General features: G+C 43.3%; 1 protein-coding gene across 1 annotated transcript in view; it reads right to left on the bottom strand.

Annotated features, from left to right (window-relative positions):
• Positions 1-9,279: 9,279 nt before the first annotated feature.
• The window catches only part of YPEL1 (yippee like 1), a 40,089-nt gene continuing 28,024 nt past the window's right edge, over positions 9,280-21,344 (bottom strand). The window contains exons 3-5 of the mRNA XM_054996812.1: positions 18,131-18,174; positions 15,576-15,684; positions 9,280-14,290 (exon numbers count right to left, since the gene is read on the bottom strand). Of these exons, the coding sequence (XP_054852787.1) occupies positions 14,201-14,290; positions 15,576-15,684; positions 18,131-18,174 (243 nt within the window). The 3' untranslated portion in view covers positions 9,280-14,200. The remainder of the gene's footprint in view (positions 14,291-15,575; positions 15,685-18,130; positions 18,175-21,344) is intronic.

Raw genomic sequence — 21,344 nt, 5'->3', positions numbered from 1 at the left:
CATACAGAGCGACTGTGTGAGACTAAGGTTGTCAGGGCTTGTCTGCTTGCTTCTCCAAAACAGCTGCTTCCGACACTAACAAGCAGTGGAATACAATCTGTTACCTGCTCGCAGCTTTTCACAGCTGGGCCCCACCTCCACAGGCACACAGTTGTCTGCGCATGGAGCTGACCACAGGCAGGCATGTTCTCTGGCCTGTGTGGCCTCATTGTCAGGCCCCCCTTCTGGTTCTTCCACCCCTGCGCAAGGGACAAGCTCACCCACTCATCTTGGCTGGCGTGCAAAGGCTTGCTTTGTCTGGCTGGCCCCAGCTGCTGACGTCCAGCCTCCAGCTCTCCAGGTCATAATGAGCCACTGTTGCAGTCTGCTTCAGGCCTTGCTGACAGCCAAGCTCCACATGTGGATTGAATCAATCCAATTTCTCGTCGTCTACCAAGCTCATGCCGTGTTGACTTCATCCTCTGGAAATAGCCCCTGAAGGAAGCATTTGTTGGGGGGGGGGGGGCGGGGAGGCAGCATTCAAAGATGGATGGTGCTAGCAGCAGTGCTGGAAATAGTCAGACTGGGCAGGCCAATCAGAGAAGGGAGAGCAGGCTTTTTAGCGGCACTTCTGAGCCAGCCTGGTTAAAATTCAACATACTAAAATGGTCCTGCTGGGGCAGGTCCTTCCACACTCTAGCCCACATTCTCAGCTGGGCGGGGAACAGTAAAAGGAGCGGGGTGTGTGTCCTTCTAGCATTGTGCATAAAAATGGCCTGTTGGATTAAAGAGCCCAGACTGACACGGGTTCTGTGAATTCACAACTTTGTAAAAGTTGGAATTAGAACTTGCTTTGTGAAAGCAATATACAGAGGGGGCCCAGCTCTCTGTGTGCCCCAAGGCAGTGTGCTGGTGGTTTTAGTACGAAGCACAAGCTTTGCACGTAGGGGAGCCCAGGGCTTTTTTTCAGCTGGAATGGGGAACGGGGTGGAACGGAGTTCTGGAACCTCTTGAAAATGGTCACATGGCTGGTGGCCCCGTCCCCTGACCTCCAGGCAGAGGGGAGTTTAGATTGCTCAGCGGCGCGGAGGGCAATCTAAACTCCCCTCTGCCTGGAGATCAGGGGGCGGGGCCACCAGCCATGTGACCATTTTCTCCGAGGGCAACCCACTGAGATCCACCACCGCTTTTCCCAGAAAAAAAGCCCTGGGGGAGCCTAAGTTCAGCCTCCTGACAGCTCCATTCAAAGGATGTCAAGGATCAGGGGAGGATCCCCTGCTCAAGAAGATCTGAGATCTGTTGCCACTCACAATAAAGCAATGGTGTGACTCCAGCCAAGGCAGTTTCAGCAGATGCTCCTGCCCGGCAGACAACTAAGTCACTTTCAATCAGGCCTTCTTTCAGTGGCCTGCCTCCCCAGGGTAGGTGAGCAAAAAGAGCCTCCAGTGCCCATCCTAACTGGGATTCAGGGTTTTGCATTCCTTCCAAAGAAATAAACTAATTCATATTTCTGTTGTCCAATGCTCTCAGCACCACCGATCACAGACACAAGCACCACACAAAACACGCCCCCAAGACAGCATCCCAGTGACTGAGTCAGGAATGCATTCTGTAGTCCATTGGTTGACATGACACCCAGCTTAGAGGGGCCCAATTTTCCTCCTGCTGGGATTTTTATTTTTAGTTGAGTTACTCTCAAACTCTGACCTAGATAGCCCAGGTGAGCCTGATCTCGTCAGATCTCAGTAGCTAACCAGGGTTGGCTTTGGTTAGTAACTGGATGGGAGACCTCCAATGAAGACCAGGGTTGTTATGCCGAGGCAGGCAGTGGTAAACTACCTCTGAATGTCTCTTGCCATGAAAACCCCACCAGGGGTCGCCATAAGTCAACTCTGACTTGAGTGCACTTTCCACCACCCCTGTCTATAAATGGGTAGGTACAGCGGAGGAATGTTTATACCAGACTAAGGCCGTTTCAGACTAAACCCCTTCTCAACAGTGCTTCTGCTGTAGTTTTGTGTATGTACCTCCCCTGAGGGTTTGTCATTTTAAAAAAATCTCAAGGAACAAGGCTTCACGGCTGCTCATTAACCCTCAAAGTTGAGTCACCCAGTTTTATTGATTTCCTGATAAACTAGATTCCATCTGTCTGTAAGGAAACCTGTCTGCCATACAAGCTGACCTTCCCCAAGGTCTTGGAACTTGGCTTAAGAGAAACCCTCATTTATGGGAAAGGGCCGGGCTTGTTTCCCCATTAGTGCAGGCAACCAATCTTTGGTTGCCTGCACTGCCCATTTTTCTCTATTCCACAATTCAGTCCTCCATTAGCCTCCCATTTTCTCCAGGGAAGCATTCTCCTACAGGCACTGGGGGTCTTTCACCTGGAGGTTTTCGGGTACCAAAGTACAGCAATTTCCTCCCAAGCTTCCTCAGAACATCACTGTGTATTTATTGATTTTTCGTGGTTTCTGCGTCATGTCTACATGTTTTCTCAAACCATATTTGATCCAATTTTGAGCGAGCACAGAGGAACAATGAGGAAACCACAGAAAGACAAATAGACAACATTGCTGTGAGGAAGCTCAGATCAATAAAAATAAATTCTCTCAAAAGATGCTGGGATAACATTGCATGCTCAAATGAAGGAAAAGCATCTTTTGATGGTTGAAGAACGGATATTTGCTTTATCAGTTGTCTTCAACGTTCACATATTACGGGGCATGTCCTTCTTAGAGAGACAGTACAGTGGCTTGGAGCTCTGTGGTAAATCTTCACTAAAGGAAGGGATTTTAGTAATGGGAGGGGAATTCATCACCTCCACTCTCTGCTTCAGCTCCAAATTCCCCTGGAAATGCAGTTTGGGAGGGAAAAGCAGAAAAGCTGGAGAATCAGACAACTGCAGGGGGAGGGAGAAATTGGCAAAAGCAGCCCCTCCAAAAATAGCAGACATTTTTCACAGAGTCGAACGAATTGTGGATTAGTGGTTCATATAATTAACAGTGGGGTTTGCCTAATTAATCTTGCAGATATTCTTTGTCCTAAAAGAGACCCAGTACTCAGATCATTTCCCTGAAGCAAACAAAATTCCTTTGTAACATTTTATAACAACAACATTTGATTTATATACCGTCCTTCAGGACAACTTAATGCCCACTCAGAGCAGTTTACAAAGTATGTTATTATTACCCCACAACAATCACCCTGTGAGGTGGGTGGGGCTGAGAGAGCTCCCAGAGAGCTGTGACGAGTCCAAGGTCACCCAGCTGGCTTCAAGCGGAGGAGTGGGGAATCAAACCCGGCTCTCCAGATTAGAATCCTGCGCTCTTAACCACTACACCAAACTGGCTCACAACGCTATTTTGATCTTTTTAGTGATCAAAGGAGCAATCTCAGTGGGAGTCACAAGGTCAGTCTTGTGCACTACGGAGTCCCACATGGGTACTGGACAGGCATGGTACCAGCTGTGGGGGATTCCTGAGCCCATCAGAGCATAAAGTTACCCCTTCTTTCCTCCCACAATAGGAATGAGTCCAGTAGCACCTTTAAGACTAACCATCTTTATTGTAGCATAAGATTTCAATAACCACAGCTCTCTTTGTCAGATGCATTGTTAGATGAAGAGAGCTGTGGTTCTTGAAAGCTTATGCTACAATCAAGTTGGTTAGTCTTAAAGGTGCTACTGGACTCTTTACTATTATGCAACTACAGACTAACATGGCTAGCTCTTCCCTCCCATGTTTTTTACTCACTGTTAGGGTCAGAGGAGGAGAGGGGGCACTCCTCTCTTCAGTTTTGTCTTTGCTGCTGTGAAGAGAAGCAGCAACAGAGCTTGCTGTTTATTTTTAAAGCAGCCACAGAAAACCCTCGCTCTTAGGTCATGTCTCCAAAGGGCTCTAAAAAGATGAGCCGATTGTGGCTGCAGCCCAGACAATTCACTTTCAAGGCAAGAAGTGATATAACTTACAGGCTGAAAGCTATCTTCTGGAAGAAAGCCCTAGTGACTAGAATGGCTAGTAGTAACCCAAGTACAGGACACAATAAATTAGTCTTAGGCAGGGCTTATTTTCTGAGAAAAGAGGTGGTGGAACTCAGGACCACACAATGACATCACTTTGGGGTTAGCTGCAACAAGGGGGGAGTTTTTTAAAGTTTAAATTGCCCTCGGTGAAAATGGTCACATGGCTGGTGGCTCTGCCCCCTAAACTCCCGTCTGAAGATTGGGGTGGGGCCACCAGCCATGTGACCATTTTCAAGAGGTGCCAGAACTCCGTTCCACCGCATTCCAGTTGAAAAAAAGCCCTGGTCTTAGGAGAGGCGTTCATTTACAGATGTAACAGACTTGCCCTCGGGTCACGGTTGATTTGAACCACCTACAAAGGAGGCGGAGATGAAGTCTATACATGGTGATAAAATCCACTATAAGGATAAAGCTAAATCAAGTCGATCTGTAAAGGTACGCTAAGCCTGGGGATGGAGGGGGAGTCAATGCTAGAGAACGTAAGAGAATTTCTTTAAATAGGACTTTATCCCCTAACATGCATCCTACTGCAGGTAGGAATTCTCACCATTTGGTTTCAGAGGGTGAAATGGATGAGGATCATTGGCAGGTTTTGGAGACAATGGAGGAGTAGTACTTTTGATGGTTGATATGGTGAAGAGGGTCATGCTTAGGAAAAACCACGATCCTTGGCTCCACATGAGCTTGCTTACAACAGGAGGGCTGTGAAAGGGACAGGGTATCTAAACCATCATTGGGAGCATTTGCACTGTGCTTAGTACTGGCCTTCTTCGTTTTGACCACAGTCAGAACTATGTCCCTACATTAATTAAAATGTCTACATGTATACAAAGTGGGCAAGGGATCCCAAAAGAATTCCTTTGTCTCTCTGTTTGTACATGCCCTAGCTGATCTCATCCTAAGGCAGGAGCTTTATCTTAGAAATGTTCTAAAAACTTCCCATTTCCTTGAAGTCTTTGCTCAAGCCAGCAGCCCTCCAACATAGCAATGGCAGCCTTCAGGAGGAACCCGGGCATGACAGCTCCTTCTCCATAGAGGGCATCAGCCAAAGAGAGTTCCTCCTCTGTGTGAAGGGGTTTTATTTTGCTTGCCCATCCCATCCATCAAAAAAGCCTCTCTCAAAAACTGCAGGAAGATTCATTCTAGCCTATTAATCCCAACTCTCTATCCCTTTCTAGGTATCAGCTTCTAGCTGGAGGTGTGAGCTGACTACTTCATTGGCTCCAGCCAGAGAGGCTATTAGCATTTCTAAAGCAAGGTTGGCTGACGCTGGAGAGCAAATGACTCTCCTTCCCCCCACACCTGTTCTCTACTAAGAGAGAGAATAACTTTTATAACTAAATGTGAACATTTCGTACAGTAAATCAAGATGGGTAGCCACGTTAGTCTGTCTGTAACAGTAGAAAAGAGCAAGAGTTCAGTAGCACCTATAAGACTAACAGAATTCGTGGTAGGGTATGAGCTTTCGTGAGCCACAGCTCACTTCTTCAAGTATCTGATGGCTCACGAAAGCTTATACCCTACCGCAAACTTTGTTAGTCTTATAGGTGCTACTGGACTCTTGCTATTTTGTAGTGTGTGTCTGTTATATACCATCAAGCAGCCTTGGATCTGTGGTGACCCTATGAAAGACCAACCTCCAGAACATCCTGTCGTTAACAGACTTGCTCAGATCTTGCAAACTGGAGGACGTGGCTTCTTTTTTTTTGAGTCAAGCCATCTCGTTTTAGGTCTTCCTCTTTTCCTACTGCTTTCCACTTCCCCTCGCATTATTGGGTTTTCCAGAGAGTCTTGTCTTCTCATGATGTGACCAAAGTATGAAAGCCTGTTTTGTAATTTAGCATCTAGGGAGAATTCAGGCTCGATTTGATCTAGGACCTGCATATTTGTCTTTTTGGCCATCCAGGGTATCTGCAAAACACAGTACAGACTTCCAAAGTATAACATACTTGGATTCGTTTTCGTTTTCTCAGCCATGCCGGACGCTCCTCTCGGCTGGTCCGGGAGGAAACGACCGGGCACCCTGACCGGGCGGCTGATCCGCAAGGATTAGCCCCCAGGACTCCCAGGGAGGGAGCCAGGGTCCGGGACGCTGCGGGAAGAACTCCCCGAAATCAATGCGGGGGGGGGAATTGCCCGTTTGTCCCTATGGAGGCCGGCAGACGTGCGCGGCGCCTCGAGTGCCGCCGGGCAACGAGAAACGGCAAATAAAAGAAACAGGCGGAAGCCCGTAAACAAGTGAATCCCTTCTGTTCTACAAGCGTTCGTGAAGGAGAGGTTGATCTGAAGAAGACTCGTTCTTCCCCTTCGCTGAGTTCCAGAATTTTGTTGGCGCCCCCCCCCCCAAAAATGGCAGCAAAGAAGCAAAGTCCCGCTCTCGGTAAGTCAATCTCGGCTACCTTGAAGGGAGAGTCGCTCGAAGAGTTGGTGCGCAGGGCGGTGGTGGAAGCCATAAAACCCTTTGTTGACAAGCTGAACGAAACTGATCAAAGGGTGGGCTTAATTGAAAGCGAAGTGAAAACCATTAAGGCAGCAGCGGGGGGGGCAGAGAAGTCTGCTCTGGAAAGTGCGTCACTTGTGAAGGCTACAAAAAAGGAGCTGAAGCTGGTTGAGAACCAGCTGATCGGGCTACAGATGGAACGAACGCAGACAATTTTGCGTCTCCAAAACGTGAAAGAGGAGGAAAAAGAGGATCTGTGGGAGGTGGTCTCGGAACTATTGGCGATACCCGCGAGGACGACTAAAGAAGAGGTTAAAAGCGCCATTTTGGAGGTCCGTCGGGCTTCTTCAAAATATGCAACAAAGCGACAGTTGCCTCGTGAGATCATTATTGACTTTTCATTTAAAAAGATTCGGGACACCATCCTATATAACTCATACAATGCGGATTTGGACTTTATGGGTTTGAAAGTCAAGATTTTGAAGGACGTTCCATTTCTAGTCCGGAAAAGGCGTTTTAAATATAAAAAGTTTGCAGCTCTTCTGAGGGACCATGGAATAAAGTACAAATGGTTATTCCCGGAAGGAATATGGTTTAGATATAAAGATCAGGCCTATAAGATATTATCAGAAGATCAACTAAAGGATTTTGAGAATAAAAACCCAGAACTCTGCTGCACCGAGAACGAAGAAAAGGAGGAGCCGGAGGGGGGGGAGGAGGAGGAGAGCACCGCAACAGCGGTTGCACAGAGAGAACTGCGTCCGGGACCTAGAAGGGGGAGGAAAGTTTAATCAGAATTTGAAATGTTTATTCTCTGTATGATTAACCACTCCATCATTATCCTATGGAGCTATTTTTGTATTATGACAGTATGAAGGGAAACATTGAAGTGTAGTGTTTAGTGTTTGTAGTTCATTCCCCCCCTTTTCTTTTCTTTTCTTTTTTTTCTTTTTCCACCCCCCTTTGTCCCTTCCCTCTCCCCTTTCCTTGTGATAGTCTTGTGTAGTGCTGTGTAGTGTTTTGTAGTTATGAAAAATTAAAAAAAATTATTAAAAAAAAAACAAAGTATAACATACTTTGTGGCTGCAGAAAGGGCAATACAGGGAGGACTTCTCTTTGCTGGAAGGCAGGAGTGGAGACAATAAATAGACAAAATCAAGTGTTTGTACAAGCTGGGATTTACTGCTGAGTCTGAACGCAGCTTTTATGCTGTCACCCTTATTTTTCTGTAGGCAATGCTGCAAGAGCTATGAGAAAAGAGATTGCCAGTGGCTGGCTCAATTCTTTCCTCAGAAGAATTGTTCCATCTGCCAGAAGAAAGCCATTGGTACTTTAAGATGGCAGACACTCCCTACGGAATAGACAAAGGCTTATTTTCCTTCTGCTGAATCTGCAACTTGGTTGCAGTACCTGGAAAAGATGTGGAGCTACGACTGGTTTTTAAAGGATCCACATCTCACTGCTCTGAAAAGCTGAGATGAGTCTAATGATCCATCGGCAGGGCCTTTCTTCCAGCTACGCAATGCCTTTACGTTGTGGAGCAAAAACACACGTGTTCCTCTCTGCCATCTTCTCCAGACAGCAGGGGGTTATCACTTCAGGAAAGGAGGTAAGAATTCAGCTAGCCAGTATAGTGTAGTGGTTAGAATATCATACTAGATGCACGTTCAAAATCCCCACTCCTCCAAGGAAGTTTGGACAAAATATTCTCTCTCAGCCTAACCCTACTTCACAGAACTGTCTGGAAGATAAAAACAAAAGGAAGAATGAAGTTGTAAGCTCTTTTGGGTCCCCCATTAGAGAGAGAAATGGGAGAGAAAATGGGTTATAAACAAAAAGACTTGGCTGGACATGCATTGGCTCCTTTCTTGTAGCCATAACCATCTGCAGACTGGAGAAAATGGCAGGCAGGACTCTGTGTGCCATGTGCCTGACAGAGACAGAGACAAACCTGCCGACTGGCTATTTTGTCAAATTCTGGAACCATGATCAGTTAACATCTGAAATTGGACAAACTACATAAGATCAAAAACAAAGCTGAATTTAAAGATGTATTTTTAGCTTTTTCTAGCATACATATGAGAGTTCCATCCCTTATTTTAATTCTTTTTTTAAAAAAAAAATCACCATTCTCACTAAGATCATTCCGGAATATGTGGCTGACCTACCTTAGCCTCTATGCTTTCAAAGGAATCCCGCTTGTCTTGTTCCACTCTGTGTTTTTTATCTGAGAAGTAATCAAGGTACCAGCAAAGGAAAGCAAACTTTGTATTTAAGTACCCGTTGAGCATTAGAATATCCTCCAGTTCTTGGCTTATACTGTTCCCCTTCCAGCTTTGAGAAAAAGGAGAAGAGAAAATATTCTGCTGCATCTAGCTTGGGTCTGTGACAATCATCCCTTATGTTGTTTAAACATAGCAGTAAGCCTTTTTAACCACCAACCCCAACTGGATTCCCTAAAAAATTGATGGTTTTATGAATATTGCTGACCTGCAGCTAAACTGTGGTGTCCCGCGGCCTGAATCATGATTCTCTTCTATCAAGTGTTCCTCTGAAGACAGATTTCCCCCCAGCTCAGGTGTAAACTTGGCCAAAAACACAAGCCCATAAGGCAAGAGCAGAAGGGCTCTTGGCTGCTAGCCCATGGCTCTAAGGCTGGCCCAATTTGCAGTTTATCACTCTATTTAAACTGTATGCTTTTATTGTATTTCTGATTAGTGTTGTAAACCACTCTGGGTCATCTGAGGGAGAAAAACAATAAATGAGTATACTAAGTAAAAGAGTCATTGAATTCAGTGCTCTTTTAAATAAAAGAAAGGATTGTGCAAAGTTAAGAAATTAATTCAATAAAACTGAAAGCTTTTATTGTGATACCTCGGATACAACAAAATGAAACAACAAATTGTGTACAGTATTGCTAAGACAAAAAACCAGAAAGAAGCCACATCAGCTGCAAAAGAAAGCATTTCCAAAAGGTGTTCCAGCAACGAGGCACATCAACGGCCACCTATGACTCATGGTGTTTGACCCTAAGATGTTTCTGAAATTCCTGTTCTTTACAACAAATAAGGGATATGACTAGTTGGGTTTACACAAATACTACGGTACATGGTGCCCTTAGATCATTATTTTGAATGCCTGCTTCCATTTTCACCCCTTGTACAACCTCAGTATTTTGAAAGCGTGTGGATACCTGGGTACGACAGTACAAACAGCAGTTATCATACCAAATGCTTACATGTCAGTATTTTCTAAGTCTCTCACATTTCAAACTCATTCAGAATCAAAATGGGACACACCTACTAGAGCTGATGCACAGGCTGTCCTTTTCCCTCAGAAGGTAACTACTGCTGCTTTGATTTGATCTTTACTTTGTAAACTTTTGACAACTGTCACATGGTTCTAGGAGATAAGATTTCAAGTAAGCGAAGCAAATTAAAGAGAGATGGAGAAATTTTAACTTGCCATGTTTTAGGATGTGCAACAGGACAACTCCAGTACAGATCACACCATGTTGCCTATACATTAAAGCATCAGCCAAAAGAAAAGGCCTCCATCTTTAGCCACCCTTTTTTAGCACAGGCTGAGGCTAGAGAGATGCTGTAGACTTAAACAAGATATTTGTGGCAGTTAGTACATCAAGTCAAATCTACATGTACCGAAAAAAAAAACCCAGGCAGAAAAGCCCTCATTTGGATTATGGAGTAAGAGTTGCAATTTAGGAGGTGGGAAGTGTGGCATTTTCTTCCAACAGTTAAAAAGCAGCTACGGCTATTGAGAGAGGAATAACTGCCACATTGAGGACAGTAACATTCAAGCCACAGGAACTAGAAAACAGGAACTAGAGACAGGTTGTCCACAAGGTCAATTTAGATGCACCAAAATCCTCCATGAAGAGCACACCCCACAGATGAGCTGCCATGGAGGAAGAAATGTCTGATCTGGCACAATGAACACTGACGGCCATGGTTTCTGTATTTGTATTCAGGGCAGGTTGCTGCACAAGCTACGCCATCCCTTCCTCTACACAGCTTCATCCGTGGAGCTGGAGATTTTTAAGGCACCCAAACTGGTCCTCAGCCACGTCATGCTGTTTGGTGATAAAGTTGGATATTGAGTTCAAAGGGGTAAAAATACTTCAATACGTGTACATTTTTGCTAGCACATTCTCATATGTGCAAATGAACATTCTTTCCAAGAACCAGCTTGTAGTCCGTTCATATAATCCAGAACAAAACATGAAATCCTAGTAGGTAACACACACAATTTTCATACCCCCCAATTGTTACGATTTATAAAAAAAACATATAAATGTTAAGACCAACAGTAATAAAATATAACAGGTAACAAAAGTGCTCAAGTCAGAAGGGAAGTGTACACTTGCCCAGAAAGAACACACAAAAGCTTAAATAGAGAATACATTACAAAAAATGGTTATAGGGAAAATGTGTTGTAAAATGCTTTTCAAGTATTATGTTTTATGTAATGCTGGAAAGTTCAGTAACCAGACTGATCTTTATATATACTCAAACCAACACCCATCAGTATCTGGAGTCTACTTTCACAGAAACTGCCAAATCGAAGCAGCCAATTTTAAAGTCTCCCTCCAAAGCAAAGTACAAAATAGTTAAATGATCCCCCCACCCCAATGCTACTCGATACCTGTAGTATTAGTTTTAAATTCTCTGCAAATTCCTCATCCCTTTTTCAGAATAGTAAAATATTGCTCTATTAGGTATTCTTAACTGGGTTTTTTTGCACCAGTTGTTTTTTATCTATAATTTGATATTCCAGGCGGCAACCTTTTTGAGCCTCAACTTTCGGCATCCAGATCAACTTTAGGTTTGGTGAAGATACCTAAACTATATGCGCCCTGCAAATGAATACAGCTGAAGGGCAACGGCTCTTTTCTTAGGTTGAAAAACTGCTTCGTGCAGGGGGAGATGGCGGATGGAGAAACAATAGCACTTTAAGTCAGACATACTTCTAGCAGCCCCTCCCCCCCAGTTCCAAATGCACTTTGACCTTGCAATGGAGGGGGGGGAGTTGTGGGGAGGATAGTGATTTGGAAGCAGCAAAGAGATCAAGCAACTCTCCCCTTCACTGTCAAATACCCTCCCCCAAAGTGTTTTTACCACCTTAAAAAAAAGCAGTTGGCTTTCAGTTACATGCATTTGTGCACAAAGTGGTGTATACCTCTACGTGACTAACGCCTGGAATACAAATAATGCACTGATAAAAAGAGGTTGACTAACTCTCAAAAGATTTGCCCCCTTCATTGTTTTGTCTCATCCTCCCCTTTAAATTTGCACTCTGATTCTTATAGGCGAGAGAAATTCTTCTGAGCACAGCCATGCTACTGAAGGAGACACATATGTCGAAACGGGTCCAAAGGTGGTGCTTGTGACAGCCAGCATGGGAAGCTAACACAAAATTGTTTGCCACTTACAATGTCGGTACTTTTGTTGCTGGCAAGTAGATGCTGTACCAGAGAGTTGGGGTTCTTTACTGTTCTGGCCATAAGCAATAAAGAGAAGAAAAACAGACCTCCGAATTAAAAAACAAAACAAAACTGAAAAGTGATATACAATTTGAATTACTGACATTTGCCCAGGAGCTATTAGAAGAGATGCCTGCACGGGTCACAAACCTGCAAGACACACAGTGCCTGTAGCAATTCCCAGGCTGATTGGCAACAGCCCAAACAGACCAGAAAGCTCAACGATGGCACAAGGAATGGTGAGACTAAACCAGCTACCACAGAGTCAAGCCTCCTTGCTAGGAAGCACGTCCCTTTCAAAGAACTCCCTGTTCACTTAGAGTAGTGGCACTACATTCACAAAAAAAAAACCCATCTGTCTAGAAGCAAATCAAGGTTAATCTCGCTTACAGTGCACTTGGGATCAAGTACTGGACTGAAGATTCACGGATCCAAACTCATTCTCATTAAATAAAGCACCAGAATAAAAAAGTCGTTCGGCAAAACAAAAATTTGAATCTAGCTGTCACTGATACAGCTCTTTGGATTTGAATGCCTAAGAGGTCACTATATATATCTATATCTATATAAATAGGTATATTCAATGTCCTTTTTGCGTCACAGTGTAACCATATTACTTCCCAGATATTTTAGATTGGGAAAGGATTCCTCAGCCACAAGGAAAAAACAACAGGCTTATCTTTAGAGAAAGACGACTCGTACTTTTACATGAAAGGTATAGGTAAAGTGCAACAGAGATATGAAAGCCCTATTCACAGGATGTTAGCAGCAGCTAGCAAGGAGAAAACACTGAAAAGCCACAAATCAGGAAGGAGCAGTTTCTAAGGCAAGGCTTTCATGTGATTCATGCTATTAGCGGCAGTTATGTAGTGTTAGTGTAAAAACGTCCTCCCATACACATTTTTCTTTTTGTATATTTCAGAGCAAAAATGAATGCAAAAAACATGACATTAAAAAATTAGTCAAATCTCCCGTATGCCTGCAAGTTCTCTTTAGTGAACCTCTGCGCACACAGTCACGTCCCAGAAGTGTCTGATTGGGTCAACCCATTTCAGAAAAGCAGGAGCTAGGGGAAAAGTACAAGGTGGTGTTTGTTTCACACAAATGTTTATTACAAAAACGTGCTTGGGGATGATTCAGCCAGCAAATCAAGCACCCCCCTCCCCCTTTAAAAAACTATTTTTGCTATTTTATGAAGAGATTAAATCAATTTGCCCCTTTCTTACCTGCTTGCCAACTTCCAGCCTCTCACAGGTACAGCTGTAAGAGCTATGGCCACTGGCCATTTCTCCATACCAAAAATAAGTTTGTGCTTAAGCACTGCAGCAGCAGACCGCTTCACAGATATCAACCTCTTTGTCCAGTGCATGAACACTAGGCAGCTACATGGAACCAGCCATACAACCTCAAGTGATGTACAAGTCCCTGTTCAAGGTCCAGGACCAAAAACATTTTACACTGACATCTTAAAAACAAGAGCTGCATATATTTGTGCCCTTTGATCTCGAAGACTTTGTAAGAAACTCTTCCTAAATAGACCAAAGCTTTACTTTCTCAGGAATGTATTGATTTAGATTTTCATATCTTCTACAGTATTAGTTATCTTTGTACGTTATTGTCCAACCTCCCCCTGCCTGTTTAAAAACAAACTAACAAAAGAAAAGTGAATTTTCCCTAATATCAGTCAGTATCACTGACTGAACCTTTACCAGCCCGTCCAAGACGCGTCTGCAGATCGCAGCTCACACAAAATTATCAAAAGCAGTAATGGCCACTACAGCACTGCATCCTTTTCACTGCAAAAAGACCTCAGAAGTTGCTACGGATGAAGGGGACAGACCACTCCCGTCCACTCATGCCTCTGAAAAGACTCTGGGGAAAGTAAGGGGCAAAAACATGCACACCAGAAAAGAGTGTTCAAAGGCAGAGGTCAAAAGATAGATGCCAACCAGTAAAACTAATGTGCTATTAAGGAACAAACTATTCCTCTAGAATTTAGGAGCTTAGAAAAAATGTCATCCAAAACTGTTCACACACAAATACATATACAAAAGAAAGGAACTTACACAAAGAGGAAAAGGCAAAACATGGCCTGGAAAGGGAAAAAACGCCACAAATTAGACTACTTATTTTGGAGGTTTCAAAAATTCAGTGATTTTCTCAGCCACCTCAACCAAAATCCGTTTTGTTTTGTTTTTGCATTAGTCTTTATAAAGCATGTTCCACAGAGTCATTGTCCATAAAGAATGAGAATATTCCAATCTCACTCCCAGCCATTGTCTTTGATCATGTGGGCAAGTTCAATGATGAATTTTCCTTCTTTGTACTTCTGACTGCTCTCAAACGCGTGTTCCTGGACAAGAAAACAGAAGGTGAGATAGGGTTATCTAGCAGAGGCTAGAATGTCGCTTAACACCCCTCTAACATCACAACGTCGCCCCACAAAGTATGCCCCAGCCCCCCCCCCCCCCCCAGTTTATCCTCCACACAGTTCTGCTGTTCATGGATCACAGTGCTCATTCAAGGCCATGTTTGTTTAGACATGCAGGTGATGGAATGAATTACGCCACTTAAGAAGGGAAGAGGAAGACAACTTTTTAAACACTCCTCCCTGTTAAAAACACAGAAACTGCCAAGCAGGCAAAGAAAGAGAAGTAGAATAGTTTTTTTCCCCAGCTCTGCAAGTTTTGCCTGGAGTTTTATTTTTAACATAAAAGTAGTATTCAGAGCTGGAATCCACCACTGACAGTCTCTAGCCAAGCGGTCCATTCTATCACCTCATTTTCCTGCATGAACAAACCAAGCCCAAAGGCACCTTTTGAAACAGAGAGCTAAGCGACTAGCAAACAAGGTTGATGCTTTGTGAGGAAGATTCTTTTTTTTCCATTTCAGGTTTTTTCTCAAGCAGATGCGAAGACAGTGCGAGGCTTGTGGACCTCTACCACCTTCTCAAAGAGCGGGGGAGGCCCCTCCTGGGCCATTCCACCCAAGCCTGCCCAAGAGGAGCTATCTAAGTGACGCTAGTGTACTCTTCTTCTTTGGAGATCTTTCTTCAAAAGCCACTAATAAACACTTAAAACGTACATGAATAATTGCTAACCAAGGAAGCTCGGGTGGTGGGTACATAGGAGAAGGCTTTTTTGGTGGCAGCTCCACTACTGTGGAACCATCTCCCCTGGAAGGTGCTCCTGGCCCTTTCGTTCTCTAGCCTCAGGGGGCCGCTGAAGACTGTTTTATTTAAGACAGCTTTTTGCTGAGGGCTGGATTATAACGGTGTTTTAATCACAGCCCTCAACTGTGTTGGAATCAATGGGCTTAGACTAGAGTAATTCTGCTGAGGATTGCACTGTGTTGTTTTTGATATATTGATGTTTCTATATTTTACTCTGTAAGCTGCCTTAAGCACCTTCAGAGGAAAGGCGGCTAATACATATTTTAAATAAATAAATAAAATAAGTTATGCAACACCTGACTTTTAAGGAACAAAAACATTGTGGAAAACATATTTCTGTTAGTGATAGGACAGAGGCTGCCAGATATTCCCAACGCTTTGTACTTAACCTGTTATCCAATAGACAGAAGTGAGCAGTTACATGTAGGCATACCCCTCACCCAGCAAGGATCCATGTGTTACTTACGTATTTCCATCCAAGGGTGGTTTTGCAGTTTTCACAATAAATATCTGCTACTGCATGTAAGCCTGTCAGGAGAACTCTCTCTTCTGCAGGACCACAGCCCACATTGACCCTGCGAGAGAGAGAGAGAGAAGGGAGAAAATCAACTATTGCAAAGGATTTATTTTTCTGTTAACATCCAGCTTTGCACAAATTCTTTACAGCAGCAATGTCAGGATTTATTTTGGGGCGAGTATTTCCTGAGCCATCCTGGAAAGCTATTTCAGAAACTAGAGGCTTTGCCTATTGAACCATTTAAACCAAATTACCTATCAATGCAAAATAGCATTACATCCACTTTCCATGAGATTGATTACCCATAACTACAGTTATCAGAAACTGTATTCACTGAGCCAGTTTGGTGTAGTGGTTAAGAGCAGCAGGACTCTAATCTGGAGGACTGGGTTTGATTCCCCACTCCTCTGCTTGAAAGCCAGCTTCTCAGAGCTCTCAGCGCCCCACCCACCTCACAGGGTGATTGTTGTGAGGATTATAACAACATGCTTTGTAAACTGTTCTGAGTAGGCATTGTTGTCCTGAAGGGTGGCATATAAATCGAATATTGTTATTATCATCATCACACATCAGGTCAAAGTACCAATCAGATACAACTTGATAGCAACACAGATTAAGAACTTCAAGGTGGTTCCATATGTGGCTATGTTAAAGTCAGGAGGAGGCCTTTTAAATCTAGGACTGCAAGCCCTTCTTTCAGAAGCAAATAGGTGTCCTTTAGAGACCATCCTGAACGTTTGGGTTTCAACATATGTTCAGGTGGCATTGACTGAGAATGGGTCTCTTACAGTGAAATCCTAAGAAGAGTTACTCCAGTCTCTGCTTAGGATTTCACTGTCAGTCACCTTTTCTTATCTATAATCTCAAAATGAAACCTACACTTGGGTTCTGAAAGATTCTCCATTTTCATTCCAGATGGAAGCACAAGTCTAAATCATGCATGCCTTCTGAACAATATTGCAGGTGTGGTTTAACTGGTGGAGTCTTGTTACATATGCAGCAATACTTACTGGCTGCATTAACAACCTAATAGTTTTTGCCAGGAGCTGCTTAGCTAATTTTCTAGAATCATGTATATGTAAGTAAGGGGGCATTTCTTCCCATAAAAAGAACTGATTATTCCCGGTGATGGTATGATAATTCCATACAGCCAAAGTAAACAATAGAAAATATCTTTCAGCTGATGGTGGCTTTCTCTCTTCCTTGTCCACTGGAGCGGAAATGAATGTTTTTATTACTTATGTAGTGTTCAGGACTAGGGAATTCACAGTATGATGGTTAAAGAGAAGTCAGTCACCCTCTTGTTGCATTTCATACCTATCGTCCACCTTTGATTTAGGAAGTATCATGTTGGAGCTTGCCTATTGTTTTGTGGGGGCTTCTAGAAGTACTGAAAGTCCACTGGTTCTGGATGGAGAACTTTGACCAATGAAATCAGAGTCCTCTCTGGAGGGATGAGTCTTATCACAAAGACTAACAATACAGTCCCTTTCATCAGCTGTTCACTAAAGATGTGTAAACAGCCATATCGCTAGATGACTCGTGTAATGGCACCTCTGGGTCGGAGTTATCTTCAAACTCAGAAACAGGGCTTGAATCCTTCAACTACCTTGGTGCCAGATATCCAGGTGGGTCAGACAATTCTGCCCTGAGGATTTTTTTTTTTTAAACAGGGATGCCAACCCCTTTCTGCTCATGTCTTAAGTGGTGGTGCAAAGAGGTGGCTGTTCATACAAGCATTAGAATGATAAGATAGAACAATTATGACCCCACAGCAGGTACACTAATTACAGGATTGGATGCAGCCGGAACTGGCAACTTCTACCAATTCACTATTCCTGCGCAGACCCCACATCTCATTCTTCAAGGAACCCTATCCCACAGAGACAGCATTGTATCACTGGACCTGCGTGTACAAAAACCATGTGGAATGGAGGCTATAGTTAAGAAGGAATTTGGCAAGATTTATTTCTTTTATGTTATTTGTAGTCTGCCTTTCTCACTGAGACTCAAAGCAGATTATATAGTATAAGTTAATACGATCAATGGCTGGGGCACTCCATAAGCAATACAACAGAACATGGATAGCAGAAATCCAAATACAAGCATGGATCCAAGTACACACACAAACCCAAATACAGAGCCAAAACAATGCTAAAACAGAACATTCGCAATTTGACTTGACATATTAAACGATGTGGAGCAAAAGAGTTGGCTGGACCCAACCCAGGGTCTGTTTGTTGGAGCAAGGCAGGCTAAAATTGTCTTTGAAATCAAACAGAAAAATGACTAGAAGCTGGACAGCTACATTTACTCTGTTATTCTGAAGAATACGTGGGGCCAGCCTACTATTTAAGTAGTACTGTTGCATTATAAGTTGCTCAGCTAGCACATACATTTTATTTTAAAAGCTGGAATTGGTCAGACATTCAGGACAGTTCTGCCCATCCACGCAGTTTGCTCAAAGATGTTCTACTGGAAAAAATATTTGCAATCGTACTTACACTGAATTAAAGAGGTAGGCTCGTCCCTGGCTTCCCTGAAAAGACTGTAACAGAGAGACATTTTGAAGTAAGCTTTTTGGAAATGTTTAATAAGATCATACTACAGTATACTTTCACCGAACTATAAAGCTTTCCTTTTAAGCAGAGGAAAAACATTCCATCTGAATTCTGAAACTGATGGATTATTTGGAGTTCTCTAAAGGCAAATTCACATTTAATTTAATGACTCTTCAGATTTGATTTGTGAGGCTGAAAGCACACCGGATTGGATCAAAGAGAACCTTGAGCTGAACAGAATTTGTGGAATGAATCTTTGCCAATTTCCCCCTCACTGTTACCCCTGGCAACTTGTGAAGGGTTAATCTTGTAGGCAGGGAGAAATTCACTTTAGTCGCAGCCACACTTGAGTTGTTTCAGGTAGGCAGCCTTGTTCGTCTGTACCAGGAGAACAAAATTCAAGTCCAGTTAAATGATGAAGTGAGTTCTGACTCAAGAAAACGTAGACCTTTGAAAATTCTGTTGACCTTTACAGTACTACTGGACTAGAATTTTGTTCCACTCTTGAGTGAATGTATGTAAGTGATTTTTCCTGCAGCCCACTGACAACCGCCCACCCCAGTACCAAATACTTAAGTTGTTTAGAGGCTGCAGAGAGAAAATTGCAGGGGAAAGGACAAACTGCAAATAGCCCTTCTGCAAACCACCACTGTTAGCAGATCTTTGGATCCAAGCCATTGCTGGGTTCAGCCATAAACAGCTTGCTGTTCCACCCAAACTGCCAAGCCATGGTTTGCATCCACCCTACAAACCGATATTCCACACCAATGGTGGTTTTCAGGGCAACCACAAGTCATAATTTGATTATTTGGACACAGTGGCAAGCCACGTTTTTCTGAAAACAACGATTAATTATAAAGAAGACACAGAATGCACACAAACCAGAAAGTCCATCAATTATAAACCATGGTCTGATGTTTCTGAACCAAACCACAGAGCTCTAATTTCAGAGAAACCTTTCATCTGACCAGTTGTACAGCTGATCCCAAACACCGGGTCACTCCCCAAAGGCCTCTATAATACATTCCTACACTTGTTTTCCAAGCTGGGTGATGAAGAAGAGCAGACATAGCTCTGTAAGTTCTTCTGATATATTGCAGAGATTTAAGTGTAAGAGCTGGAAGCACCTAGTTTAACTATGCCCAGCCACTAACCAAATTAGACAACCCACACTTACCACCTCAGTTACCCAGTAACAACTGCTTACCTTGCAGCTGAACAGTGTGAAAGAATGGAGCACCGTTCCCAGAGTTATTCGAAGGACATTGGGTAAGCTACGATTTTGGTGCTAATTAAATATGTCCTTGCTTATCCAAGCACTCTCAATTTTAAAATGTGATTTTAATACGTTGTTTTGTATTGTCCTTGGATTGTCTATGCCATCCCAAGCAACTCTGATGGAAAGCGTGGGATAGAAGTTAAGACAAAACAACACTTTCTCTAACAAAAACTTAGCCGAACTGAAGAACTAGTTCAAGTGGCCACTTTTGTCTTTTTAGTAAGCTGACACTGCAGACAATCCAAAAGTTGCTGATGCCATTCTGTGACTGTGTGCATTCCTCCTATCCATTTGTCTGTGAAGAGAGTGTGTCAAATAGCATGCACTTGCTTGGAAACACTGCATAGGCAGAGATAACATCTGCAGGAACATACAAGTAACATTCCAGCTACAAGGGCAAAGATTGCCAAGTGGATACAGTTGAAAAAATATTTGCTTTTGATCAGCTTAGTATTCCATTTACTACACACAAAAACAAGCAAGCAGGCACAGATACAAGTATACAGGATTGCAGAAAAATTTCACGCAGATAATTAAGGCATGAGAGCTCACTCGGTACACACTCCATTATTAAGGCACAAGGTTTCAAGTTCTGATAATATACATATCTTCACAGCCCTTGACAAATCAGTAGTTTAAGATATTTGAGTTATATTTCTGCAACTCTGCCCATAATATCCTCTGGCACAGAACTGGATTTCATTGGGCTCCCAGTCACTTAATTTCCTATATCCACTTCAATATGCCTTCTGTTCCAGTACTGGGGTGCACTGCGGGACAATGGTCACTAGGAGAAAGTCATGGGGTGTGACCCTATTGATTTTTTTGTACTCTCCACAACTTGAGATGCTATAAACCACAATATCCTTCAGGACTGTGTAGCAGGACTGGGAGTTGTCAGTGGAGCACTTTAGTGGTTTCTGTTCCTCCCTGAAAGGATATTTCCAGCAGATAGTACTGCAGACGACAGTTCTGGAGTGTGGCATTTATGCTACAATGTTCCACAGGCTCTACTTTCCCCCCGTTATACATCCACATGAAACCATTTGGAGAAACCATCCAGAGATTTGGGATGAAACATCATCAGTACACAGACAACGCTCAATTCTTCCTTTTCATCTGATCCAAGTACTGCTGTGGATGTCCCAAACAGGTGCCTCTAGTCAATGGGCTGGGCAAGGATTAATAAACCAAAGTCCAATTGACAGGTGACTCACTGAAACCGCAGGGTGATAATTCAGCTGATTAAGGGTAGGGTTGTACTCCGCTTAAAAGTCAGGTTTCTCGCTTAGGGTTGCTTTTGGATTCAGCACTTAATGTGAAGTACCTTTCACCTACTGCAGTTGGTACACCAGCTTTGCCCTCTTCTGGAAAGAGATGATCTGGCCATAGTTACCCCAAGGTTTGGTCACCTCTGGTCTTGTCACCGGAATACGCTGTACATGGGCAGGCTTTGAAGATCATTCAGAAATGTCAACTATTCATGAAGAGCAGCAGCAGAGGTGCCAGCTGGGGGTTGCTCGGGTGATGATCACTGCCTTACTGGAAAATCTTTACCAGCTTCCACCTTGTTCCCAGATACAACTGAGGTCTGTATTTTAATCTATAAAACTTAAACTGCGTGGAGCCTTTCCTATAGAATTCGGAGAGACTTCAGGCCTTTTCTCCACATACCATGGTGTTTAGAGGGAAGGCAGATGGCTACTAAAGGAGAGACGTTTTCTGCAGTGTTGCCCCATCTTTTGAAACTATCTCTCCCAGCAAATTCTAAATGTGCCGTTAACCTGAACTTTTAGCAGTAATTCATTTTTTAAAAATTGAATCTTTTGACTGACAGTCTATTTGTTATCAATTTATCTGTAAGCACTGTAGGCTACC

The sequence above is a fragment of the Eublepharis macularius genome, chromosome 13, assembly GCF_028583425.1.
Source record: "Eublepharis macularius isolate TG4126 chromosome 13, MPM_Emac_v1.0, whole genome shotgun sequence".
Lineage (NCBI taxonomy): Eukaryota > Metazoa > Chordata > Lepidosauria > Squamata > Eublepharidae > Eublepharis > Eublepharis macularius.
This window is presented reverse-complemented; position numbering and strand designations above follow the sequence as displayed.